Source organism: Triticum dicoccoides, chromosome 6B (assembly GCF_002162155.2).
Source record: "Triticum dicoccoides isolate Atlit2015 ecotype Zavitan chromosome 6B, WEW_v2.0, whole genome shotgun sequence".
NCBI classification, from domain to species: Eukaryota; Viridiplantae; Streptophyta; class Magnoliopsida; order Poales; family Poaceae; genus Triticum; species Triticum dicoccoides.
In genome coordinates, this window is record NC_041391.1 from 421,541,666 (window position 1) to 421,569,436 (window position 27,771).

At 47.1% G+C, this 27,771-nt stretch overlaps 3 protein-coding genes across 8 annotated transcripts; 1 reads left to right on the forward strand and 2 right to left on the reverse strand.

Annotated features, from left to right (window-relative positions):
- The first annotated feature begins 3,663 nt into the window (after positions 1-3,663).
- LOC119323483 lies at positions 3,664-4,363 on the forward strand. The gene has a single exon (XM_037597155.1). It carries the CDS (start codon positions 3,790-3,792, stop codon positions 4,246-4,248), a length of 459 nt encoding a protein of 152 aa, XP_037453052.1. The 5' UTR covers positions 3,664-3,789; the 3' UTR covers positions 4,249-4,363.
- Positions 4,364-4,446: 83 nt separating this feature from the next.
- Positions 4,447-14,880, reverse strand: LOC119323482. 3 transcript variants are annotated; one of them, XM_037597153.1, is made up of 4 exons: positions 14,585-14,880; positions 12,075-12,421; positions 6,160-6,277; positions 4,447-5,154 (listed from the first exon to the last, which is right to left on the reverse strand). In XM_037597153.1, exons 2-4 carry the CDS (start codon positions 12,270-12,272, stop codon positions 4,670-4,672), a joined length of 801 nt encoding a protein of 266 aa, XP_037453050.1. In that variant the 5' UTR covers positions 12,273-12,421; positions 14,585-14,880; the 3' UTR covers positions 4,447-4,669. The 3 variants fall into 3 exon arrangements, with proteins under 3 accessions (XP_037453050.1, XP_037453051.1, XP_037453049.1); XM_037597154.1 differs by lacking the exon at positions 14,585-14,880 and adding an exon at positions 12,822-14,568; XM_037597152.1 differs by lacking the exons at positions 6,160-6,277; positions 12,075-12,421; positions 14,585-14,880 and adding an exon at positions 11,483-12,059.
- A 1,822-nt stretch (positions 14,881-16,702) lies between these two features.
- Positions 16,703-20,925, reverse strand: LOC119321065. Of its 4 annotated transcripts, none has more exons than XR_005155098.1 (5): positions 20,404-20,925; positions 20,121-20,307; positions 19,922-19,991; positions 19,359-19,555; positions 16,703-17,123 (listed from the first exon to the last, which is right to left on the reverse strand). XR_005155098.1 is itself a non-coding variant. In XM_037594914.1 (4 exons), the coding sequence occupies exons 1-3, from the start codon at positions 20,764-20,766 to the stop codon at positions 19,969-19,971; spliced, it is 573 nt and encodes a 190-aa protein (XP_037450811.1). In that variant the 5' UTR covers positions 20,767-20,925; the 3' UTR covers positions 18,011-19,568; positions 19,922-19,968. The 4 variants fall into 4 exon arrangements, 2 of the variants coding, with proteins under 2 accessions (XP_037450811.1, XP_037450810.1); XR_005155097.1 differs by having other exon boundaries at positions 19,359-19,568; XM_037594914.1 differs by lacking the exon at positions 16,703-17,123 and having other exon boundaries at positions 18,011-19,568.
- Positions 20,926-27,771: the final 6,846 nt, after the last annotated feature.

Genomic DNA, 27,771 nt, shown 5'->3' on the forward strand with positions numbered 1-27,771 from the left:
CTCAGAAGCCCAAATATATCAATCTTTGAGATCCTCCAATGCACTCCATCATGAACATAATTAGATTAGGCATTGAAACCAATCTTGATGGCTTCAATAGAAGTACCCGAAGACCAACTTGAAACCTCACTGGATATGGGATCTCGAGAGCCAACACCTAGGCCCCGTGAGCACGGGTATCCAGAGAGTTGACACTCGACCCCGTGCGCACGGTACAAGCCTGTGTGCACGGGGTATCTAGAGAAGGATACCATGAGGACTTCTTCGGATGCTTTGATGGCAGACTTCACAAAACAACCCAATGCACTTCAAGCATCACTATGGAACATATCTTCATATAAGATTCAATGCACTTGATGCTCCATAGGAATTGTCATTTAATATCAAAGCATAGGGCAAATATATCTTCATATATATGGACTTCATCCTTGATTCCGTCCAATATCCTTGAGGCACTATCTTCATATATATATGGACTTCATCCTTGATTCTGTCCAATATCGTTGAGGCACTATCTTCATATATATGGACTTCATCCTTGATTCCGTCCAATATTCTTGAGGCACTATCTATGGACAAAACCTTCAAATATATATCTCACTGAAAACATTAGTCCATAGAGATTGTCATTTAATTACCAAAACCACACTTAGGGACTACATGCCCTTTCACACGCGTTGTCACTTGCATGGGCCCGAGCACTAGTGCAGGTGCTGGCGTTGGCACGTGCATGTCAGCGGGGACCTTGTGGAATCCACCGGCTTTAAGCTGGGCGATGATGTGCAGCGCCCAACCCATCAAATCTACGGGGCTGGGAGCTAGCACAGGGCAAGGACAGTCGCGGCGACTTGGGCCCTGCAAAAATTCTCCCATAGCTCCTTATGTTCGTGTAGCTCCTCCGGCTCGTTGTCTTCCTCAGGAAATTGAAAGACTAGGGGCACCTCATCCTGCTGCGCCATGGCTTGCCACGCAGTTGTCTGGTTGATTGGGGCAAGGCGGGCAAGAGGGGAATCGAAAGGGAGGGGGGGTCGAAAGAGGATTTTAGCGAAAGCGACTACAGCGGCTCGAGCCGACTCGCTTGCTTACGGCTGCCTGCTCCATGGCACCCACCCGTCTCCGCGAGACTTCATCGTGGCGCTGTCCCCATGTCTCACCAAGCTCAATGTTCACCTCCCGATTCCACCATTTAAGTTTTGATTATCTATGAATTTTTGAACCCATTGGTTGAACTGAGTGTAAATTAATGCATTTTGTTAGAAATAGAAGATGGGGAAATATATATTTATCGAGGAATCAAAAGTGATTCGGTGTATAAAAATCATCTTGCATGTACTACCTCCATTCTAAAATATAAAGAGTCAATTACACTGGTGGTGCTAGAACTTGACGCAAACGGTCACTTTGATGCTACAACTTGTGGTGTACATCAAAGTGATGCAAAAATTTGGTTCGAGCGTGCAAATACGGTGCTAATCGCTTTTGTATACGACCGCGACGCTGAGGAGGTGTGCTGGCGTGGCACGCGGCCCGCTGTCATTGACCCAACAATGAAGACGCCGGTGTGTGTGCTCTTTTTTCAAAAACTGCCTCATTTTTTATTTTATTTTCATGCAAAAGCACTTGATAAGAAGGCCTCGAACCTGCAACAACTAGCTAAACTTGTGCGCAGCCAGCCAACTGATCGAATGTCGCCGGTTGTCACTTGAGGATACACACGCCTTTTATCCATTAGTCAAACAAGATAAATTAATATTTGAATTCGAGAATAGAGATGCAGCACCTGAGATGCTATTCCATGGCTCCTTTGATTCAAAGGAATTCCATGGGATTTTTGGAGGGTTGGAATCCTTAGGATTTTTTTCTACATTTGTCGTTTGATTCACAGGATTGAATCCTATAGGATTTTTTTCTATGGAATCAAGTGTACTATTTCATTGGAAATCTAGCATCCACGCCAACCTTTTTCTTCAATTCCTTTGTTTTTTCTGTAGCATCAAACACTCTATGCTAATCCTATAAGATTCAAGTGGACATGCCACTCAAATCCTGTATTTTCCCTATTCCCGCGTTTTGAAAATCCTGCAAATCAAAGAGGGCCTAAATAAAGGATTGTCACTCTTTATGTCTACAACAGAGTGACCGACAGAAGTTAGTGCGGCTCATTGACAACATGTTAGGTTTTCATTTTTCGTTTTGTGAAGTTTGTAAAAGGATTTAAATAATAACTATAAATAATAAATAATATACATATAATTGTAAATGTGTATTGGAGCAATTGCAGTCTGATGGCATACTACGGTCATATTTATTTTTTCATACATATATTGTTTTAAAATGTATAATTACATTTTAAAAAACAAAAACTTTATTGGAGGAATTGCAGTCTGATGAACACTTTTAAAACGTACTATTTTTATGGTATGGAAACTTTGATATGCTATAGTCATTCCAAGGGATGAATATTTTATTGAAAACATGAAAAAGGTTGAATTTATTGAAAAATAAATATATAGAGAAATCGATTTAAATTCTTAATTAATATGAAAATAGTTTTTAAAATTAGTTAATATTTTTATATTTCATAATTTATTTTTTGGATTTTTTATGAATTTAATAGGTAAACATCTTATGAAATTATATGAAAATTTTAAGAATGTAACTTAATTTATTTATATGGATATTACTTAAAATTGTAATTCAAATGTTTTGTGTAATTTCTAAAACCTAACATGTGGAAAATGGCTGCACTAACTGAAGTCCGTTTTAGCCTATGAGCACGTTCTGCTATAGACATAATGCGTGACAATTTATTGTAATCATGTAACTACAATTGTTGGTGTGGAAGCTCTGCTCGTTTGTTAACCTAAGGTTGCATGTGCGAATTTCAGCAGCTGCATACTTAAAAAAAATTCTAAATTTGTGTTGTCTAACTGAAAATATATAAAAATGTTTTTGCTCTATGCTGGAACGACGACCTTGATGAGGTGGTTAGCTGCACGCGCAGGGTACTACAGGTCGACGGCTTGAATGCCCACATCCCCGTTTTCGTCGGTGGCTTTTTGTGGAAGAAATATAAAAATCAAAGTGTTTTTTGTCGGGGGCTTTTCTATGAAAAACATTAAAAACCCGAGGTGATTTTCACAAAAAAGCATTATACTGTCAGTGACAACAGGTCCCACGCCACGCTGACATGCCTCGTCAACGTCGTTGCCGTACACAAATGTGATTAGCACCGTATTTGCACGTTCGAGCCAATTTTTTACACCACTTTAATGTACACCACAAGTTATAGTACTAAAATGACCGTTTACGCCAAGTTCTAACATCACCGGTGTAATTGACTCAAATATAAACTAGCCTACCAAAACGTCTTGTATTTTGAAGTGGAGGTAGTAACTTGTTCATTAACCAATGAAAACAAAAGGTATGGGGTAGTGAGTAATACCTAACAATTTATGCTTTTGTTGGCCCGCCCATTCGTTCAAGCTCCGACACTGGTCTGGAGTAGCTGCATACAACCACAAAAACTACATGGCCAGCCCGTCCACACGCATAATCGCCTATTTCACTTGCAAAACTTTCAAGTACAAGTTTCAAAACGAATGCGGCTACCGTTGGATTCTCTAACGCACCACTTGTGAACGTGAGGCTGATACCCGGACACGCCGTAGCCGCCAAACCGACGGCTCAAACTCAGCCGCTCACGTCCACCCGTGCGCCGCCGAATGCCGAACACAAAACCCCACCCACCCACGCACGCACCGCGCCGGCGTCGGCATCGGCATCGGCATGAAGAGCTCTGCGGACGACGTGGACATCGAGCTGGTCAAGGCGGTGGCGCAGGCGTGGTACGCGCACTCGGGCAACCCGCGGCCGTCACGAGCGCCGGCGGACGACGACGACGGCGCCGGTATGGGCGCGCGCCGCGCGGGCGCCCCGCGCTACAGGCCGTCGCGGTTCAAGCTGGAGGCCGCCGCGGCGGCGGCGGCGGCCAAGCCGCCGAACAGCAGGCCGTGGGACTTCACGCAGTCGCTGTGGGACACCTACGAGCTGGTCACCGTGGCGCAGAAGATCGAGTCCAGCCTCGCGATCGTGGACGAGGCCACGGCCAGGCCAGCAAGGCGTGCCTTCACCAACGAAGACGCCACGCGCGGCGGAGGAGGGAAGCGGGCGAGGGAGAGCAGGCGTAGCCTCAGGAGCCTGTTCCGCCGGTCCTCGTCCAGGAGGTTCGAGGAATCAAGCAGCTAGCTGCCTAGTGTTCTCCTCTCTGTCTGTTTCTCTCCTCTAGTCCTTCCTTGCCTCAAAGACTTGGGCAGCGTCTATGCAACTTATTACATTGTCAACCACAGCATACTTCCATGCATTTAGGAAGAGAAAACACAGTCAGATAGAAATACATATATAGCGAATGAAGCATATAATCCAGAATCACATCGCCAATCAGAGTTCAAGCACGATAATAATGAGTGATGTGTCTGCGGTCCATCAGTCCAGTCAGGAACGACGACAAGCAAAAGAAAATGCAAGTCCAAAATCCAGGTAACTTGGGTGATCGCACCCTACGTCCTAATAGCACCACAGGAATGGCATAACAAATGTCTTGCCGGTAAATGAAAGGAAATTTGGTACGAGGTGCCGACACCTCATTTGCATTGCAAACCTCAGCTTCTCACATCTCCAGTAGCGGAGAGCCGATTGCAGCGACGGAAGGAGCATCTGATGCAAGTGTGATGTGGCCTGTCGATTCGGCCTGCCCGGCGCCGGCAGGAGATCCAGCATTACCGTCCATGTTGGCAGCATCAGTTGCTGGGACGCCCACCGCAGTTGCAGAATAGGCGACAAGATAGAAGTGCATGGCATTCTGATCATCACCTGCTGGGTAGCCAGTATAGTAGGGGACGCCATTCTGATCATAACCTGCAGGGTAGCCAGGATAGACTGTATAGTAGGGGATGGCGTTCTGATCATAACTGGCAACTGGGTAGCCAGCATGTCCACTAGCTTGCACATCTTGATACCCCGCCATGGGATTAGTGTATGCGTAAGGCATGCCATAAGCTTGAGTTGTTTGAGCAGGGAGATTGTTAAATGCACTTCCATATGCAGCTTGAGCTTGTGCCGTCCCAGATTGACCTGCTGCTACTTGCACCAGTCCTGCAGCAGTTTGTTTCAAGAATTAGGTACACACTCATAATAACAAGAATCATGCTGCTGAGAGTAACACATGAAAAGGGGAACTGCTCACAAGAGGCGCTCACTGAATCAATTGCCAATATTAACAATAGACATTTCTATTAATTCATTTTTACTCATCATACATACTTCCTCAGAATTTCCCCAAGGAACTGCATTTCTTGCTAGAAGTTGGTCTATGGAATGCCATGACTACATGAGCAATAGCAGTAGCACCCAAACATCCCATTAGGGCACAATAACAACGGCACAACACTATGTGTGACTTGTGTCAAAAAAGGGACTGACATGGTGCATTCATCCGCGTCTACCTCCAGAATATTAAGGGGGGGGGGGGGTGCAAAAGTAAAGGTATGCTGGACCATGTCCAAAGAAAGAAGCATGTACCAGGACTTGTCGTTTATTAATTTAGCAAGGCCCAATGGTTTCCCTGTTGAGTTTTTATCAAGATTTGTGGGAGGTTATGAAACAAGACTTGAAAAAGCTTTTTTACAAATTTCACAAAGTAGAGTTGGATGTTGAAAGGCTTAATCAAGGAATCATTGCATTGATTCCTGCTATGTGACTACATCTACTCCTTTCTTGTCACACAGCACATGTGCCATCCGTATTGCACGTGACCCTATGAAGCATGAGCTCACCAAACATATCGGTGCAGATGCTTCCTTTGTGCACTCCCGTGTGCAGGATCGGATGATTGCTCTTCAGTATGTGCCTTCCGAGTTATAGTTGCTGGATTTCTTCACAAAGGCCCAGACTAGAGCACATCAGGGCTTTTACCTCTCCAAATTCAGTGTTGTTGATTCACCATGAGTTTGAGAGGCGAGGAGGAGGGCGTGTTGTATGAGGGGCTTTCAGCATATTGTACCATGTGTGTACATGTATATATAATGGCCTATGACCTCATGGAGATACAGGCTGCTATTCTCTAACAATCCAAACCTTAAACCGAGCAGGGAAAAATACCTTGTGCTCTCATGTCAGCATTTTGCATCTCCGCACGTAACTTGTCAACCTGTTCGGTCATGGCTATGAGGCTTATTTCCATTGTTTTCATCTGCTCAGCTTGCTTGGTATTCATGTCCTGATTATGCTCAAATTCAGATCTTTTGCAGAAGTAAAACAGATATCGAGTTAGCAACAACCCCGTATGCTACAAATAAAGTTGGTATGGGAAGCAACGAAGTGAGGGAGTGTGAGATCACAAACCGTATGTACTGATACTCTTTCTGCAACTCCTCTAGCTCAGAACGCAGTTCAGGGAATCTTTGGTTGACTTCACTCTGCTTTAACTTGTTAGTCAGCTTCTGTAATTTAATAGTTAATTCCCGGTTTTTCAGCACGGAGTTTCTCAACCCCAAGATGCACTTTGTTAGGTACCCGATCTAGTTTCCCTTACAATTCGATTACAGCCACAAGAGGGCAGTGATTCACTCTCTGGATACAACTTGCCGAAAGAAAAAGGAAGAAGAAAGTAAGTGCTCGTGCCGTTGCCGCTGCCGTGATCCAAGCCGGGATGCCCCTCCTCCGATATTCTGCGCTTAAGTAGTGTTGTCCCAGTCCGGGCCCACGAACCTGCAGTTGGTGTGGCGAATCCTTGTTGGCCTGGCGATGACGCGTCCTTGGCCTTGATTCGTCCACTTGTCTGCCAGTGTGGCCCGATCGGCTGCCATGGCAGTGCCTTTGCCTTTCATTGCCATGGCAGCTGTTTCGCTGCCCGTCTCGCCCTCTGCATATTGGACGCTGACATCCCCTTCTCCTTGACTTGCGGCTTGCCTCCAATCCGGCAGATGAGGGAAACGAGACTGTAAGGCAATGGCATCCTCCCAAGTAGCGTCCACCTCCTCGGAGTCTGACCAACCGTACCAGGACCTGCTCTCGGCGCCATCTTGTTTGCAAGATCTCCACCGGAATGAGATCAGCCTTAGGCGGCACTGGCAGAGACGAAGAAGCTGTTGTACCTGGAGACAGAGCTTGTCGTAGCTGAGAGACATGACAAACGGGGTGAACTTGCGGTGGTAGTGCGAGCTCATAAGCGATCGGGTTGATGGCTCGCAATACTTGGAATGGTCCAAAGTATTTAAACGACAACTTGTGGTTGGCTCTGCGGTGGACTGAAGACTGTACATACGGCTGGAGCTTGATGTAAACCTCGTCGCCAGGTTGAAATGATCGGTCAGTGCGTTTCTTATCTACTTGCACCTTCATGATGTGGCGAGCTCGATGTAGGTGCTGCTTAAGGACTTGCTGCATGGTTCTTCTTTCCATCAGCCATTCCTTCAGAGCAGGATCTTACAAGCAGATGCAGCCTCAATGCCCAATGCCTCGGCTCATGGCCATACAGAGCATGGAACAGCGACATGTCTAGGGCAGAGTGGTAGCTCGAATTATACCAGAACTCAGCCAGCGCCAGAAATTGACTCCAGTGATTTGGACAGGCATGAATGAAGCAGCGAAAATAGATCTCCTAGCATTGATTGACACATTCTGTCTGACCGTCCGTCTGCGGATGATCGGTGTGCTCATGTTCAACTCTATCCCAATGATTTTGAACAATTCCTACCAGAATCTGCTGGTAAACACTGGGTCTCGATCTGAGATAATTGCCTTAGGGAGACCATGCAGCTTGTAAACATTGTCCGAATAAGCTCGAGCGACCTTGGCTGCTGTGAAAGGATGATTCGGTGGCATAAAATGAGCATACCGTGTGAACTTGTCCACAACGACGAGGATACAGTTGGCCCTGTTGGATTGCGGGAGGCCATCAATGAAGTCCATAGTAACAATCTCCCAAGCTCCTTCCGACAATGGAATTGGTTCTAATAGACCAGGGTATTTGACTCGCTCCGGCTTGGCTTGCTGACAGACGGCACAAGTGCGCACATACTGGCGAATAGTGTCCTTCATTTTGGGCCAGGCAAAAAGGCGGCGGATGCGATGATAGGTGACCGGAAATCCGGAGTGCCCACCCATGGTGTTGTCATGGAAGGCGCGCAGAATACACTGCTGTAGTGTTGGCGACCCACCGAGCCATAATCTGTGGCGGAAGTACAGCAAGCCCTCTGAGACAGAAAACCTCTGTTTTGCATCGGGTCGCTTGGAAAATTCAGTGAGCGGTTTCTTAGATTGGTCATTCTCTGCATAGCTGGCATGGATGTCCCACCCAAGTAGGTTGGCACACTGACATGGCCATGGCTTGGTTTAAAGTGTGTAAGTGGCCGGAGAGCGCGTCAGCGGCGCTGTTGGCAGCCTTGGCGATAACTGATTTTGTATCGCAGACCCAGCAACTTAGTGAAAGCTTTCTGTTGCCACACCGTGGACAGCCGTTGATCATTGTGACGGATGAGACTGCGTTGATCCGTGCGAATCAGGAACTCCTCATGATGGAGATAGGGGCGCCATTGCTCTACGGCTATCAGTATAGCCAGACACTCTTTCTCGTAAGTGGAGAGACCCTTGTGCTTTGGCCCCAAATGGGATGCCCCCCTTGTTGTAGCACATCGCCCACTCCATAGTCACAAGCATCGGTATCAATCACAGATTGTTTGGAGAAATTCGGCAGCTGCAAGACAGGTGCTGAAATGAGACCTTGCTGTAACAGAGTGAAAGCTTTCAGCGTGTCCTCCGTCCAAACAAAAGGTTGGTGTTTCTTCAGCAGATTGAACAGTGGTCTTGCGATGATGCCAAAGTGCTTGACAAATTTCCGGTAATATCCCGCAAGACCCAAGAAGATGCGCACCTCTTTGGCAGATGTTGGCACCGGCCAGTTTCTGACGGAATCAATTTTACTTCGATCAGTCGACACCCCATCAGCATTGATCACATGCCCTAAATAAGCATTTGTTGTTGACCAAAAGAGCTTTTGGACTGTTTCACTTGCCAGCCATCTTCGTGTAGGAGCTGTAACACTTGCTTGAGGTGAGATACATGATTCGACAGTGTCTGGCTGAAGACCAAAATGTCATCGAAAAAGACCAGCACACAAACACGCAGCAATGGATGCAATGTGGTTGTCATGGCTCCATTAAAAATGGTCGGTCCGCCTGCTAGTCCAAAGGACATAACTAGGAATTCCCAATGGCCTGAATGTGTGGTGAATGTTGTCTTATATTCTTCGCCTTCAGCCATACGGATCTGATGGTACCCTGAACGCAAATCCAGCTTGGAAAACCAACGACCACCCACCAATTCATTTAAAAGTTCATCGATGATTGGCACCAGGTATTTGCTGACGATAGTCATAGCATTCAGGTGTTTGTAGTCCACGCACATGCGCCAGCTGCCAGGTACCGTCTTTCTTCTTCACTAGCAAGGCAGGAGAGGAAAAGGGGTTGGTGCTCTTCTGAATAATGCCAGCATCCAATAATTCCTTCATTTGTCTTTCAATTTCAGTCTTCAGTTCAGGTTTTTGGCGATACGGACGCAAGTTGACTGGTTGAACACCTTCCGTCAGTGGTATACGGTGGTCACAAGCATGCCGAGGTGGTAGGGTGTGTGGTTCCTCAAATACATCTGTGTACTGCTCGAGAACTCTGAGACATTCAATGGGTATGGTGTTGTCGACAATCCCTTGATCTGCTACAGTATTGAGGTGAACAACATAAGCCACGGCCGTTGCTTGCAGGAATGCAGAAGTTCCTGGGATGATATAGTGGCACATTGTTGCAGATCTTAAGTGGCGGCCTGTAATTCAACAGCACCAGTACCTATTGTGACTGATAGGTGACGTACTTCTCAATCAATGTACATGGGGCTATGTTTCTTGACCCAGTTCATACCTAGTATTGCATCATACACTCCCAGAGATATGACTTTGAAACCCGTGATGAATTCTTGACCCTGACACATCCATTGGCACTATGGAATGTAACTATTGCACAACAACAGAGCACCATCAGCTACTTTGACCTAGCAGGGACTGGTTAATGGTGAGACACCCTTCAGTTGCTCAGCCAGACGTTGGTCCACAAAGGATGGTGTACTCCCAGAATCTACCAGCCAAAGAACCTCTCGGCCTTGGACCCAGGCATGCAACAGCATAACACCAGGACCTTCTGAACCTGCCACTGCGTGCACGGATATAAAGCAGAGGTTGTCGTCTTCAGGTTCAGTTAACTGACCTGTCGATCACCAAGTACATCTGCATCTGTACTGAACAGGGCGATGTAACTATTGCACAAGAACAGAGCACCATCAGCTACTTTGACCTAGCAGGGACTGGTTAATGGTGAGACACCCTTCAGTTGCTCAGCCAGACGTTGGTCCATAAAGGATGATGTACTCCTGGAATCTACCAGCAAAAGCCTTGGACCCAGGCATGCAACTGCATAACACCAGGACCTTCTGAACCTGCCACTGCGTGCACGGATATAAAGCAGAGGTTGTCGTCTTCAGGTTCAGTTAACTGACCTGTCGATCACCAAGTACATCTGCATCTGTACTGAACAGGGCGAGCAGTTCCTCAACCACATGCATCTGAACTGTAGGGGGACAAGTATGATCTTTACCCCATCGCTCACCGCACTTAAAACAGAGACCTCGAGCTCTGAGGAATGTTCTGAGAGCTGCAATTTTGCTGTTATCAGGCGCTGCTCTGGCTGTGTCAGTGCCTCTCCTATCTTCAGCTGTTAGAGTAGGAGCAGTGGGTCGAGGGAATGCCACTAGTGCTGCCGCTGTACTGGTCGATGCGAAGCGCAACGCTGGTGGTCAGGGAACGGTGGCGCGTAGGACGGCCTTGCCATCTGCCACTTCTTCTTGCAACAGGGCCAAGGAGCAAACTGTGTCCAAGTCAGGCGGTCGCTAGATGAGAAACCACCGCTCGAATGTCAGCACGCAGTCCCTCAATGAATCGCGTCAGGAAAAAATAAGGATGGGTCAGTTCAGAGTATGAGATCATATGATTCATAAGAGTTTCAAATCGCTCAATAAAATCTGCGACAGAATTGGTCTGACAGATAGCATAGAACTGGCGAAATAATAGCTGATGTTTATCTCGACCAAATCTGGTGCAAAACAAGGCTGTGAACGACTCCCAGTTGAGCCCCGCAATTTTACGCTGCACTGACTGCAACCAAATCATGGCTGGTCCTGAGAAATTCAGGATCGCCATTGGAACATAGTAGGATTCGTGCACCGTGAACATCTGGAAGTATTGTTCTGAGAGTCTTCCAGAGCTGTGGGTTCTCGCCGACGAAGACGGGAAACATCATCGGCAGCGGAGTTTGGCCCAGAGCAGAAAGAACTTGAGATGACAGTGGCGACGAGATCAGGGAAGGAATCAGGGTCATACCCGTGACCGGGGAAGTCGCCAGTGACTCGGGGGTCACCGACGAGGATCCCCCAGGATGCAGTGGTGCGTCGTGGCCTGATTGCCCTTGGATCTCGCGCGCAACCATGGGAGGGGTCGCAAGCGGCGGCGATCCGGTGGATGGTGCAGTTGAAGACGACGCGGCTTGGAGAGCCGCGACCGAGAGCTCCAATTGTGCGAACCGCGCCTCCAACTCCGGCTTCCAGGTGACGAGGGAGTCAATCCGCGCCGTCTGCGTCGCCAAGGCCTGGAGGATGGCATTGTTGTTGCCGTCTTGCTTGTTGGCACGGGCGGTGGCCTCGTCGCTCATCTTGTCGAGGTAAGCTTTGAGCGCGGGATCCATTGTGGCGATGAGGTGATCACACGCTTGCTTCTGGCGGCGGGTTTCTAGGACGGCGATCTAGGCGGCGGCGGGGAAGGGTGGTATGTGGCTAGCTGATACCACGATGTTAGGTACCCGATCTAGTTTCTCACAATTCGATTACAGCCACAGGAGTGCAGTGATTCACTCTCTGGATACAGCTTGCCGAAAGAAAAAGGAAGAAGAAAGTAAGTGTCGTGTCGTTGCCGTTACCGTGATCCAAGCCCGGATGCCCCTCCTCCGGGCCCATGAACCTGCAGTTGGTGGGCGAATCCTTGTTGGCCTGGCGATGACGCGTCCTTCGCCTTGATTCATCCACTTGTCTGCCAGCGTGGCCCGATCAGCTGCCATGGCAGTGCCTTTGCCTTTCGCTGCCATGGCAGCTGTTTCACTGCCTCTCGCCCTCTGCATGTTGGGCGCTTACACACTTGCAGCAGTTCCTTCTTCACTGCATTATCAGCAAGCCTTTCAGCCTCCATTTCTCGGACCATTAGCTCGCTCTTTTGCATATCAAATGCAGCTTCAAGGCTGGCTTCAGGTCTCTTGCCTTTTTTTAAAAGCTGCTGACACACATGAATGATGATTAAGAGCAGCTATCACACCATGTTTCTATCAAAAACAAAGACTGCATAAACACAATAGGTATTCCACCCCAGCACAAAAAAAAAATCCAACTCTCTCTGAAGAAAACATGTTTCCAGATAGAATTCCCCATATCAGCTCAAAGAAATAGATTCAAAATATTGATATGCCTAGCAGGCTAGCACCTAATCAAGGGCAGGGTTCACACAGACACACTATTCTTTCCAAAGAACATGCCTGATTTTCCATAAAAGGACAATAAATGAATAAAACGATAAAGTTGCTCCAAGCACAACTATGGATGCACCAATTTTTTCCGTACAACGAGAATTTTTGCATTTAGTGTCAACAAGAATATGCGAAGGAAGAAAAAAGTACCTGATGACGCCATGGCAAAGCGGACGATGCTAAAGGCTGAAAGACTGAGGGATTTCACCAGACAGCAATGAGGCACCTGGAACTGGATTTGAGGGATCTATCACCAGACAAGCGCCAAGGTTGCATGAGTGAATCTCAGGGAGTTTTTTGTTTTTGACAAGTTCTCGCAGTTTCTTCGCTTGATTTCAAACTGGATCTAAGGGATCTGACCTGAGGTGTGGGAATTGGAGGAAGGAAGGCTGGGGAACAAGTGGCAAGGTTTCGATGTTTGGCCGTCTGATGGCTTTATTGTTCTATTCAAAATTTGCGCAACCGGTTTCCTTGATCTTGGATTGGATCCGGAATTCAAGTGATAAGTAGGTAAAGACGATAGACTTTAGAAATTTCATAAAGGAGTACAAGCATAGTAAGTTTGCTTTCTAATTTAGAAATTTGGTGAACAGATTCGACTTGAGAAAAGTTATAATAGAGTAAAATCCTAGTGTGTTTGCTTCCTAATTTAGAAATTGCGTAAATCAATTCTAATCCCTGCCTTCAAAGCCAGAGGAATATATTGTGTTCTCATCAGGACCATTTGAATAGAATTATGCGATATTTTGGATATAAACCCTCATCTAGGAATCTATGTAACTCTGATAGGGCAGGTCCTTACCTTTCCATACAAACATAAAGCTTGTGTAACTATGCATGAAATCCATATCGAAAGATAATAATAATGGAATATTATTTTACATACTAATGTATACCATTCTTCTTATATTGTTGCAAAAAATCAAGCATTTCCTTTCAGTTGAAGTTTAAGAAATACTTAAACATTCTTGACTCCATGGATTTTTTAGACAAGTAAGCGAGGCCAAAATGAACGCCATTACCCCATATAGTCTTCTAAGAGAATTTGTACTCTCTAGAATTGCACAGAAGTTTGTCATACAAAAATGCAAGTAACAAGAACTTAATTTGGAAATTTGGGGGAACGATTTTCATTTTCCCATGTCAACAGTCGTGGACCCTCAGCTAGATATGCAAAAAGGAACATTCCTATGCATCAGCTGCATGGCGACTAATTAGAGAGAAAACTTAGATGGCAAGAAATGGCATTCAAAGCAATATTTTTAATAACGGTGAATAAGGCTAACACTGATAAAATGAAATCGTAGAGCTTGTAGCTATTGTGCACAAACAAAAAGACTTACAATATTGCTCAGTTAATACATATTTGAATGGACAGAAAGGACGGGCCCATAAACAATAACGAGTTCTGCCAAGCAAAGAACTTGCTCCTTAGGCCCCATAATTTGTACTGCTAATAAGCGGTTTATAATATTTATTTATTTTGACGCGTCAACGGCGGGCTTACGCCGGCCTGAACTTATATTGCCCAAACCAAAGTTATTACAGAGTAGAGTTACAGGGGGAGCGATTTATAATATCTCTGCCTAGAAATTATTCGCTTTCCATAGAAGTTGCTACAAGACCACGGACGAAGTACCAAAGCCTATTCCTGTACCAAACTTGGCTGCGGGTTCTTGAGTGTTGATGATCAGACTCACATACACCTATTGATCTTCTAGTTGTATGTTGTGATTGTAAAATGTGGTTATTTGGGAGTTAACATTGATACTATTTTGTTACTAAACTTGGCAATACAGTTGGACCGTATAAACAATGCTTGTGGAATGGCTAGAAACGGAAACAGCATTTCGTGTCAATTCACCAATCATCAATGCCGAAGTAGCACGAGGCGTGAGACATGTGTACTGTACCGTGGATCACCAGCTAGCCTTGCAGACGCGCCCCTTTTCTCGAGCAAGCACCGTGATCCATGGGCGCGCTCGGTACAACAGCTGACCGGTAGTAGCGAACTTGGCGGATTGTCGTACGGGTTGCGGCATTTTGTCGAACAGCTTCAAAGCGTCGGACGCTGCGGTGGTAGCGTGCCCTCGCCAGGCATGGGTTGGAAGTCGGCGACGGCGAGCGGATCTGGAGAGGGGCGGTAACCACGTAAATCGGTGGAGGAGGAGGAGGTCGGGGAGGCTCAGAGATCTCGCGCCGGAGCGGGCTGCTGAGGAAATTGAGCTGATGCCCAGCCCACCACATTCGATATTTTTTATACGTAGGGCTTCCTTTACAGTTTTTTCCCCTTTTTTTCGGTTAAGAAAGAAACTGCAAAGGAAGCAAAATCACAAAGGAAAAATGGACCGCCGCTTCCACGCACGCAAATGAAAGGGCATGTACAATGGTTGATAAAGTAGTTTTATCTTGCATGTAATTTAGAGATGACAAAAAAATATGTTTACAATGGGTCATCTCTTAGCCTTATTTCAATAACTAGTTATTTCTAAAAACGTGGTGAGACGTATTGTGCTAAGAGATCATCTCTTGCATTGTCTTAATTAAGAGAAGACAAGCCTTTTCTTATGATTTCCCTCTCCTCCACCTCATCATTTATTCTATATGGCATTGCTAAGATAGAACCATTGTACATGCCCTTATGCTCCGGGTGACTCCACATTTGCCGTCTTTTTGTACGGGTTCCAGATGTCAGCCATGGCAGCCTGGCGACGAGTGTTTTTTCTTTTAACACACTACAGATGCAAGCGCTTATATATACGCGCGTACACCTTGACAAGGATTGAACGCTGGTCTATTCACTCTGGCCAGCTATATATATATATGTCTATATCGTTTCAAGGCCGCTTCTATTGCACTAACAACAAGGGTCTCATGGTGGTGGAGACTAGTGAAAAGGAGCCACCCGTTCTTCCGCCGGATGTCGTCCACTGCGCACCTGGTGGACAATGACGGAGAGCTGATATTGGTATACCGTGCCATGCGGCAACAGCGTCACATGACAAGGACAATAAGAATGGAAAATATTTCCTTAAAAAAGAAGAATGGAAAATAGTTCTACTGTTACCATGCGGCAATTGTGGTGTTTTACAAGAGCGTGACCGGGATGGGGACGGTCAAATCGGACCCTGGGGTATCAGCGAGTGACTATCTAACTTGGCATGTCTCAGAGTCTGACTACGTTTCAGAGGATGCCTGAATGAATTTCAGTCGTTTCCAAACAAGCATAGCAGCCTGTGTGTTGTTTGCTGCTCCCTCTGTACGTACTTGCTTGTGTACCAGAAATGATGTATCGACCGGGCTAAAATTGCAGAATCTATTCTATGTTTCCTCAATTACATTTCACGAGCATTATGTTAATACTATCATCCGTGTGAGTTTGGTAGCAGAAACCCACCACCCCTGATCTATTCCGGTTCAGACTTGCGGTGAACTGATCCATGAGCAGACTCGATTGTGTTGGGACCATCGATAGAACCAAACATCTAACAGTAGTGAGCAAAAAATATGACTAGAGCAAGTTCAACATTTAACTGCTGTGCGCCATATATTTGCTTATAGCAACTCCTGAAACATCTGGCTACGGTGAATTAAAGGCATGTTCGGTGCAAAGGAAGGTAAATAAGCACCAACTTAGAAATTGGTACACTGGTTCGATTCTTCATTGGGAAACAGAGAAGAAATATAATGAAAGCAGCAGGGAAATTATGCCACTGTGTATAACGGCTCTCAATTTGGGCATACATATGAAGATACACTTGGCATGGCAGATTTATTACAGAAATTGATGTACAAGAACCGGTGTCATTGGGATGTGCTTAGCTTAGCAACAATAATAGTTTATGAGTAATTTGTACTATCGAGACCAAACAACATCTATGTAGTTCACTGATGAAACAGAGTATACACAAATAAACTGACCATGGAAAAACATGTCAACAAAAATGAAGATAAAATCATGGGATAACAAATTCATCAGCAGCAGTGCGCATGCAACAAAATAGTATGAGCAATGTTAAGGTATAGTACAGTCCATAAACAGATGGGGAATAGGCTATCTTTGGGAACATGAATACTCTGGCACACCACAAATCTTAAAACCTTTCCTGATACACATGCCAACATCTAGCAAATGCCGAATATGATTCATGCCGTGGCAGCCCACAGATTGAAATTTTGGCATGGCAAAGTCAGCACCATAGACCAAAAAAGTATACAAAAAAAGGTAGTAACAAGGAATACACTCCGTTATTTTCTAACAAGCATCCAGTTACAGCAATGTCCGGTGAATCAGGATTGTCAGTCTAAACTCCATCTATGATGTATGGCTAGATTAAGGTATGGCAAATGTCATAGCTTGCCATAATTCATGTATTTATATTGATTGCCCCTATTCAACACAAACTTCAATATGGTGTCGTCGCTCTCTTTGAGATCCATCACTGTAAGGGACTATGATGACAAATCAGTTTGAGATCCATCAACTATGATGACAAATCAGTTAACAATTTGAGATGCAAGGCAGTGAAATATATTATCTAGTACGTAATAAACACCACAACTGCACATATTAAAGCATGGTATGTCATTATGTAACAGCGTGTTTGGTTGGGGGTAATTAGAGTTAGGGAATGGGAACTGAAGGGGTACGAGACTTCAAATCTGTTGTTTGGTTGGAGGTATTGGGAATTCACAAGGGAATAGGCATGGGACTTGAGACTCCAACTCCCACCGTTTTATTAACAGGGGAGGGGGTGGGAGTTGGATGGGAATTGTTTTAATGAGTTAATCTTAACCCTTCATCCTAACTTCCCTTGTCTAGTCCCATGTCAATTCCCATGAACCAAACAAGGGAGTACAATTTCTCCTCATATTCTCAGTTTCTCACACATAATTCCTATCACGCACCAAACAGAGGATTGGGAATAAAATGACTCATCCCATGTCTAATCTCAACACAACTCCCTCCTCTAAACTCCCATTCCCCTTCCCAAATATTGCCAAACACGCTGCAAGTGTAGCTCTGATCTGATTGAAATCCAGTATTGCAAATCATAGTTGTGTGACAAATAAAGTTGCACCATCTTTGCATGTAGCAAGTCGCAACCACCAAAAGCAATGACTCTGCGGGTATCATTTTCATCCCAAGAAATTGGACAGCGAGGAGCACTTGATAGGAACCGGGTCCCTACCAGGACGAGCACTCAGGTTATAGGGGTGGAAGGGAGGTTGGCGTGGAGGAAGGCGAGGCCGCCAGCGCTGGGGCGCCGTCGTCACGCGCGCGAGAGGGAGAGAGGGCGCAGGGGGCGGCGGATAGGGTTAGGTCTCCCGGCTCCCTTCAGGAAGTCGAGCAAATATGATTGTGTCTGCTTAATCTCAAAACGGGTCCGTACATGAGTTTATATAATCCTCCTAATAAAATAATTGGGCTAAGCCCCTAACACAATAAGATAACTTGGGCTGGGCCCCTAACTGCCTGCGCCATGAGGCCTCCTCCGGCTATAGTGTATGCTGGTCATAACAGCACTCAATCCCAACTCTTCACTTCTCACTTTTGTCACTGTTTCCCTTTGACTTTTTGCGCCATTTTTTTCTGCCAGCATTTTTTTCCATTGAACTGTCGTTAGTTTTCATTCTTAACTATCGCCCCCTCTTTTGCATCCAATTTTTGCCTTCTACTTTTCCTTTCTGGGCAAGAATTATCTAGGGAAATAAAAGGTGGGAGAATGCTTTTTCAACTACAACCAATAAAAACTTTTTCGCAGTAATGTAATTTGTGATTTAAGATGAACAAAATTAGAGTAAATTGTCAATAGGATACCTAAACAATTCATGCTCTTTCACTACCAAACTTTTTTGAATAATGCAGAAAACAGAGTTCAGCATATGACATAACTAAACCGATAGTGTATATTCCACAACTATATCACAAATGTCACTGTAAATTGCAGTAAAAGATATCATGAAATTTGCATGAGGCGTGGGTTCACATTGAAACAAGATGTGCTCCCAAGCTGGGCTTGTTGATCTTGGTGGACTCCCCTTAATCCATCAAGCTCAAGCATGCAGGTTGAAGCTTCAACCAGCCTTCTCAATTGTAATAACAAATGAAACAAGGTAGACCATAGGACTGCAGTTTGTGCTCCTAGGTGCATTTGTACCTTTAGTTTAGAAAGATCAAAGGCACATTTTAAAGTTTCACAAAATCCTGAAAAAAAAAGTATATCACACATATGGTAGTAATCCTATGCACCTGCAAATTTGCGTGAGCAAATATGCTAGTGTGTGTTTTTCACTAAAAAAGACAAGAATTAATGGCCAGAATAGCAACTTTTTGTGCACTGAATTTGTTATTTTTCACAGGGCACAAGAATAGGTTTCACACCAAACTTACTATACCTAATACTTAACCATGCTATGGGTGATACTTTGGGAAAAAAATTCAAAGAATGGAAAATTTATTTGTAAGCCAGGAGCATGAGCTCCGGAGCTCACCTAGTTATTACCAGCTAACCATACATTAATTGGTTGCTTGGTATATATGTTGTCATCAACTTGAAATTATCTATAAGTCAAGAAAATCATTGGTTACAATACAAGTAACTGAGCGACATTTGCAAAGAAGGCCGATACTATACTAAAAAAGGACACCATGGTTTGTTTTTCATGACAAAAGAAGACACGTACCCGGGTATTGAAGATCACCAAGCATGCAATGGTGTTATGTTGTTAAAGGGTCAGTTTGAGATCTTCACATTCTCCAAGGACCAATAGAAGATTTGATGGAACGAATACTAAGTTGAGGCAGTTGCAGTTGCAGTGTAAAGGGTCTTCTGAGCAACCAGTAACCAAGCGATTCTGGAGCGCATGAGCTCTGTTTTAAGCTGCTATACAGGTCTGCCATTAATACAGTACATAAGCAAAGAGATCATAGATACATCAAACAGAGACATCACTCAGTGCCTATGTCAATGCTCAATACCCTCTTAATACAAGTTCAGTTTGTTACAAGTAGACACATTTTGGCATAAAAAGCGAAGTAGTACTTCAGAAGTACAAAATAAGAAAGTAACAACAAAAATTATGCCAAAATGTGCTTAACTCCAACACAATTCGTCCGGTTTGGAAGGCAAGAAACATATTAAGTCGTGCAAATCAGGCACAAAAACACTTCCATACACAAGTACAACTCCAATACTTAAGACAGCACCTGATAAAAAATAAATCTAAAATATTTTAGCCCAACATACCCTAAATTAGTTACACAGTTGCAATGTCCACAACCCCCTCAGGTACATCAGGAGGAAATCCCTGCCAATCCTACAAGAACATGGAAACTATTGAGCCTAGTTTCTGCCTCCAATCGAACAGCAATTCATCAAACACAACAAAGCAAACTATCTAGTTAAATACAGATGGTCCCAGTAAGTTGCACTGCCTAATTAATACCAGGGACAGGCTGCCCGGCAGCCTGCTCATCTTGACTGCACAGGGAGTTCACAAGGTCCCGTGGATCCCCCCATACCGGCAGCGCGGCAACGGCATCCACGACGGCTGCCTCGTACTCATTGCAAAACTCGACAATCTGGTCACACATCTCCGATGCTTTTTTGAGCATTTCCTCCTGCGCCTCCACCTGCACAACCACCCCCAAAAGAACGCATTAGCAGCTAGGCAGCGGGGAGAGGACTAGGTGAGCTGATGGAGCAAAGCAGGTGGTTTAGGATCTTACCTCCGCGAGACAGTCATCGAGGATGGTGTGGTCCGAGGAGATTGTGGCGGTCGAGGGGGTGAGGGGAAGAGGGGAAGCGGACGAAGCTCCAGAAGTGGCTGCGGTGGGGGCGGGGGGCGGAGCAAGGATGTCGGAGGAGAGGGACTCCCAGCGGGAGAGCTCCGGCTGGTACTTGGCGCGGAGGTGGAGGAGCGCGCGGCGGCGGCGCTGGAGGCGGGCGGACTCGAGGTCCGGGGCCGGTGTAGAGGGCGCCGCCGTGCCGGTATCTTCGGCGCCATCCGGATAGAGGACGCGGGGGCGCTTGAAGACGAAGCCTTCATCGTATTCGATCTCCCACTCGCCGCCGACGGAGGTGGCCGCCATCGGCTGGGGCGCTATGGGCGCGGCAGCGCGAGGAGGGGATCCGGTGGTGGTGCGTAGATGCGGGTTGAGGAGCGGGGTTTGGGTTTGGGGCCTGAAATTTCGAAAATTGGGGCTTGCCGAGCGGCAATTCGAAAATGTGGCGGCCGAGAGATCGTAAGCCTCTTTTTCATCAGTTTTTCAGGAAAGAAGTCCACATAACCCCCGGGGTTTCACGAACCGGCCAATTTACCCCCCAAAGTCTAAAACCGGGTAAATAACCCCCTGATCTTTTCCAAACCATGTTAATCACCCCCTAACCCTGGTTAGAGTGGTTTTGTAGGTGGTTTTGATGACGTGGTGAGGCGCTCCTCGTTCCCGACATGCACCTGGCTTCGACCATACTACTCCGAGCACGAACCAGTCTCGTACCAGTCACGGCACAGGACATCAACATGTAGCTCGCCGAGTCCCACACTTCAACTTTGTGATCTTCTTGGCGGTGAGCCTTCCCAGCTCCAGGTCGTGCAGCCCGCACGAAGCCAGCATCGTCTTGCATCGAAAGGCATCCCCTCGACCAGGCAGGCCAACGTCGTCGAACCTGCTCTCCGGCCTAGTGCATGCGCCCAAGGTTTGACGGATCCTTATGGACGTCTGCGCCATAGCGCTCCTGCTGCGTCCCGCGTGACCAGTGGCTGGTACAGTCGTACTCTTGCTCTCCGAAGTGGACAGTGGAGGTCGTCTACGATGGTGACGAGCAGGACATGAGCACTGGAAGCGACGAGGAGCTGGCGAGCCGCGTGCACTTGAGGAGGTAGGCACGAGGTCCCGATGGCACGTGAACTCGAGCTCCGCCGGAGAAAATACACACGTACATATATACTGCTGTTGAATTGATTCTCTCCTGGAGCACACACGTACACACAAGAAGCTCGTGCCACCATGTACAAGTTGGATATGACTATTCTAATCGTGATTAGCTCTAATGATGGACATCGTCAGCTGTCGGTGGCAGCCCCAGCCGTAGGTGGCATGGGCGCGAGCTCGATATGTGGTGCAGGTGCGAGCTATTGTCGACTTGAGGACGAAGCGAACGCGGCCGGCGAGGGCTGCCGAGGCGACTAAGGCAACGACGGTGCAGTCGCGTGTGCTTGCTTTAGGAGCTGGTGCGCCGCTAGGAGCCGGGAGCCTTGCCAATTTGCCATCTGGTTGAGGCACCAATTTTTGTACAAAGGACGGAGCTCCAGAAGCCATCCCGCCGGGGTTCAAGGAGAGTACGAAGGTGGGCGCAACAGTAGTACATCATGCGACACAAGGTACTTCATGTACCATGCTGGGCTTAGCTCCCTCGTGGCCGGCTGCTCGTTGGTGCTACCACAAGGTCGATGAGTGGTTTGGGCGCGACGCGCGATGGCAGAAGGATCGGAGGAGGACAGGAACCGTGCCGACCTGGCACCTGCAATCTGCCCAGTCACCAAAACCGCTTGAAAAACCAGTCTAGTAGGTGTGAGGGGGTGATTCACCTGGTTTGGGAAAGATCAGGGGGTTATTTACCCGGTTTTAGACTTCGGGGGGTAAATTATCCGTTTCATGAAACCTCAGGGGGTTATGTGCACTTCTTTCGTTTTTAGGGACCGAGAGGTGGTGATTTGTTTATGAGCAGATCGGCTCGAGCCACCAGATTATTTTGATTTCTTTTTCCTTTTTCAAAGAAAGACCCGGATTTATATTATATAAAAAGTTTACCATAAGTATGAAGCACCCTGGCTGCCAGGGGACACATGGAAAAGAAAAACACCTCGCCCGGCCCGCTCCCGCTCCCAGGGTACCCTCTTGCGTCCCCACCTTCTCCATCCTTGCCTTCACCTCCCCCCCATCGCCGTCGAGCCAAGCCCGATCGGTGCAAGCGGCAGCGGGGCCATGTTCTCCCTTTCCTCGGAACTGAGTAGCGCGGGGTAGCGAACTCGGGTGGATGTGTGGCGCTTTGCAAGGCGTGGCGCTGGAACGGCTTCAGCGATGATGGGGCTGGTGGAGGCAGCATGGAGAGTTGTTGGGTGGCGCGTGACAAGGCGGATGGCATTTTTGGCAAGGTGTCAATCCCCTTTAGATTTGACATGAGCGGGACGGCGTGGGTGGCCTTGGTGGCTGGGGGGCTCGGGCATGGATGCTAGCGGCCTGGGTGCTGCTAGCTGTCGCCTGTGCCCCGGTGGCTAGCGACTATTGGAGATGGAACGGCGGTGTTTGCATCGGTTTTGGCCAGATCCGGGCGGATTTGGGGCAGGAGTGGGGTGTGACGTCAGGAGTTGGTGGGAGGCCCCTCTGGCTCTCTGTTGGTGGATTTTGGCAGTGGTGCGGGGTCACTAGCGTGCTTCGACGGACGATGTGTGTTGGGGATATAACCCCACGGTATAACCCGCCCTTTGAAGGTCGGGTTAAATTGCTGGCGACTCTTGGAGCTAGACTTCGGATGGGCCAGAACGATCAAGACGCAGGATCAGAAGGGCGGCTCACAAGATGGCCCGACTTAGGGCCCGGAGCCAGAAGGCAGCAGGCGGCCCGGTGGTGTAAGCCGCCATACGGTGTCTTGTCATAAAAAGCAAGGTGGCTTAGAGTTAGGCTCGGTCACGGGTCATGACCCAACTCAAACTCTTGTAAGTCAGAGGCCTCGACCTGTATATAAAGACGACTCCCTGGCACAGAATATGGCAGGTGACAATCAATCGATAGCTAGGTCTAAGTGAATCCGCTCCCTTGTAATCGATACTCGAGCAATAGGCAGAAAAGCGGGAGTAGGCTTTTACCTCCATCATGAGGGGCCAAACCTGGGTAAACTCGTGTACTTCGACCTGCTCAACCCCGACAAGATAATCACCGTTTGCGATGGCCTCATGTCTAAGTCCTCCGGCTAGGACATCTGCCGTGACAAAACCACGACAGTTGGCGCCCACCGTGGGGCCAGCGCACGGTGGTTTCGAGTTCTTGAAGGGCTCTTTCCCAGGGATCGAGGGATACATGTCACGCCCAATATGCGACCCTATCCTAAAGGAACTCGAAGGTCCCACCAAGGATAGAAGCGCATATTGGAGACGCTTTTGCAAGGTGGATATCATTACATCGTACCATTACATAATAGTTGGGGTTACATACAAGAGGCATACAATGCCACATGAGTACAACAACATCATACACAAGAGCAACATCTGCCTACGGATGAACACAAATAGAAACTCAAACGACATCCACCCTACTAGCCCAGGCTGCCAACCAGGAACCTATCCCCTGAACGACGAAGCAGAAGAAGAACTCAAAACAAGCAAGCGTCGCTCTCGCGTCATGATCATCACATTACCTGTACCTACAACTGTTGTTGTAGTAATCTGTGAGTCACGAGGACTCAACAATCCCATTAACATGGGTATCAAGACTAGCAAAGCTTAATGGGTATGGAATGGATAAGTGGTGAGGTTGCAGCAGCGACTAAGCATGATATGGTGGCTAGCTTATGAATACAAGAATAATATGAGAAGCTAAGCAAACGGTCGCAAACTAGTAATGATCAAGAAGTGATCTAAACTACTTACGTTCAAACATAACACCACCATGTTCTCTTCTCGACCCACTCGAAAAGAGAACATCATGGTACACACGTGGTTGGGTATTTTAATTCAAGTCTGGTGTCAAGTTCTCTACAACCGGATATTAATAAATTCTCATCTGCCACATAACTGCGGGCATGGCTCTCGAAAGTTTAAACCCTGCAGGGGTGTCCTAAGCTCATGATCCGCGGAGACAATCCTCCATCGCGGGACATCCGATCAGACTCGGGATCCCGATGCACAATACATTCCGACAATGGTAAAACAAGTCCAGCAAGACCTCCCGACGTGCCGACACCCTGATAGTAGCTGCGCGTATCTCGTCTCTGGCCATGATCGGATTGTCCAAACTTCCGGTAGGCCAATCCAGTGTTGCCCCTGGCAGTCACCGGCGGTTAACAGGTTTGGACCAACACTCATGAGGAGCACTGGCCCGGGGGTTGATTAAGAGTCCTCGGGTGCTAGCCGGTCCCTATGCAAGTTTTTAGTTGTTATTAGGCAAATGGTAAAACCAATGTTGGGCCTTGCTAGAAGAGTTTTATTCAAAGCGAACTGTCAAGAGGGTCCTATACCCCTCACCGTGTTAGGGACACAAAATCAAGTAACATAACATCGGTATGACGAAAACTAGGGCGGCAAGAGTGGAACAAAACACCAGGCATAAGGCCGAGCCTTCCACCCTTTACCAAGTATATAGATGCATTAATTAAATAAGAGATATTGTGATATCCCAACTAATCATGTTCCAACATGGAGCAATCTTCAACTTCACCTGCAACTAACAACGCTATAAGAGGGGCTGAGCAAAAGCGGTAACTTAGCCAAACAACGGTTTGCTAGGAAGGTGAAAAAGGTTAGAGGCTGACATGGCAATTTGGGAGGCTTGATAAACAAGTGGTAGGAAGCGCGACATAGCGATAGCATCGAAACAGCTAGCATAGCAATGATAGTAGTGAGATCCATGGTAACGGTCATCTTGACTGAAATCCCGCCAGGAAGAAGAACAAGTCCATGAAGAAGACGAACGGGCGAAGACGAACCAAGCGTAGTTGAACGAATCCTCACGGTCGCAACGAAATAGGAACTAATGGGAAGAAGCACAACCGTAAAGAAGCAAACAACATGGTAAACAAACAACACATAAACATGACATGATGCTTAACCAAGTATGATGCATGACAAGGCTAAATGATGCTACTCATGGCAAGAGATGATGCATACAAGAACAACAGATCAAAGCAAGTTTAAATGAGGCCGGAAACAACATATAACAATTCTGATAAGTCCCCATATGCAAATTTCGAAATTGATCCAGATCTAAATAAACCTTATGTTCAAGTTGTTAAAAGTTGAGATGCACCAAGATGTTCTACGCGAAAATCTAGTCAAGTTACATATAAAGTTCATTTAATTCGGAGCTACGACCTAGAAGATATGAGCAAAACAAGTCAAACATGACATTGGTGCAAAATGCATACAAATATCAAGCAAACACACTCAAAACAAGGATTCAACATGACATGATGAAACTACATGCAATTCTAAGCGAGTTTCATATAGAGCATGCTCAAAATGGAGCAACGGAGAGAACCGGGGGAACCTGAACGGATGCAAGTTTTAAAAAACATGCACATGAAATGCAGATGATGACATGGCAAAGTGCAACACACAAGAAAATGACATGGCAATGACGGCGAATAACTGGAAGACACCTGGCGCATCGGTCTCGGAGTGTTACAATACGCTGTTGGCAGGATGACTAAAAGTCGTCGTGGCAAGCTCTACATCGACGACGCTGGCTGGGGCCCCGAGGCTGACTCAATCGAGTACAGGTACCGGTCCCCTTTGGCGGAATCCACGTCTTCATCGGCAAGATTGGCGGATCTGAGCCTGAGACGAACATCTGCACCGACCTCGTCGAGCCGGCTCGGCGCACGCAACCCGCCCGGATCCAAGCTAGTCGGAAACACGTCTTCGTGGGCTTCACGCAAGATGTGGAACTTGTGGAAAATTCTGCATCTGGAGGAGAGACTCTCATCTACTCAGGTGATGAGTCCTCGACTGGAGAGACAGAATCAATCTACCAGCTTTAAAACGACGGGCTTGGGGGCTATTCCGATGGTGACAGTATTCCGGACCCCTACGAGCCACCGTGCCGAGCCGCCACCTTCATGGCAGGCACGACACCGGCTCTCAACAACACGATGGCCGGAGCAACGGTAGCAGCTGGCCCCTCAGGGTCCGTCTCAGTCAGGCCTCCGGCTCAAGTCTTATCTGAGTTGATGGATGCTTGGACAACCTTAATGGGGACTGAGGTCACAACGAAAAACCAAGCGGAGCATAATGCGGAAATTGTGAAACTTCGGGAGTAGATTACCAAGGCCAAGGAGGATATCAATGCTGGAAGTGCCCGGATGGCCATGTTGCAGGCTCAGGTTAATGCTGAATCAGAGTGCCTAAAGGCAGAGGCTTGGTGTTTAAGTCTAGATCAAAATGCTTATAATGCGGTCTTTCGGAGGAGGTAGCAGACCCGTTTGCCCTTACATTATGAGCCCATGAATTTGTTCAACACACCAGGGGCAGGTCCAAGTACTCCAGGAGCACCGGTTATACCCCCATCGGCTGCAGAGGTGCCCAGGAGTCGACCCACAGGGGCGAACCAACGCTAAACCCACCTCGGGGCCAGACCCCACCACAGCATTTCATAACACCACCGTGTCACTTTTCTAACCCGATGGATAACATAGTAGCAGCGACCACTCGGCTCAACGCGCTCCCTATTACTGGTGAGTCGCCCATCATGGTGGAAGCACTGAATGCCATTGAACTTCTTCAAACGGCGATTGCACATCATGAGAGGTATTCATACAGTCGTGGTCGTGTGTACTCAACTCCCCTCCCGAGCCGTAGTTACAGCTGGCATGTTGAGTCGCCCGCGGTCTCCAGCAGTGAGCGATGTCATAACCCGCCCCATGATAGCCCGCCCCTTAATCCGAGGATTGATGCTCAAGCAATTGCAAACAATGCAAGAGCCCTTCGTAGGGCAGAGGCAGCAAACCAGAGGGCTTATCAGCCGCCCCCTGTGATTCCTTTAGCCTCGGTAGGAGCAGGGTCGAGTGCTAGAACCATTGGAGTACCGTGCCTAGTATCGGCTTTACATAACGAGCGCTTGCCAAAGGATTTTAAAGGCCCTCGCAAGGTGCCCAATTACATGGCGGATCTCCCTCCAGAGGCTTGGATTAAAAATTATGAGCTGGCCATGGAGATGTTGGATGTCAGTGAGGCCGCATGTGCCAAATATTTCACTATGATGTTGGAGGGGCCGGCTAGCACATGGTTGAAGAACCTGCCCTCAATTCTATTAATACCTGGACAGAGTTGAAGTAGCGCTTCATCCAGAATTTTCAAGGCACTTGCAAGCAGCCGGTGACAA

What these genes read in the sequence shown, in the direction of transcription:
- LOC119323483 (XM_037597155.1), top strand. Translation starts at nt 3,790, where the DNA reads ATGAAGAGCTCTGCGGACGACGTGGACATCGAGCTGGTCAAGGCGGTG.
- LOC119323482 (XM_037597152.1), bottom strand. Translation starts at nt 11,843, where the DNA reads ATGGATCCCGCGCTCAAAGCTTACCTCGACAAGATGAGCGACGAGGCC. An exon ending in GGCGACTTCCCCGGTCACGG is followed by an intron (nt 5,155 to 11,482) that starts GTATGACCCTGA and finishes AAACTGCTGCAG; the next exon opens with GACTGGTGCAAGTAGCAGCA.
- LOC119321065 (XM_037594914.1), bottom strand. Translation starts at nt 20,766, where the DNA reads ATGGCGGCCACCTCCGTCGGCGGCGAGTGGGAGATCGAATACGATGAA. An exon ending in TCGATGACTGTCTCGCGGAG is followed by an intron (nt 20,308 to 20,403) that starts GTAAGATCCTAA and finishes GTGGTTGTGCAG; the next exon opens with GTGGAGGCGCAGGAGGAAAT. An exon ending in TGCCGGGCAGCCTGTCCCTG is followed by an intron (nt 19,992 to 20,120) that starts GTATTAATTAGG and finishes ATGTTCTTGTAG; the next exon opens with GATTGGCAGGGATTTCCTCC.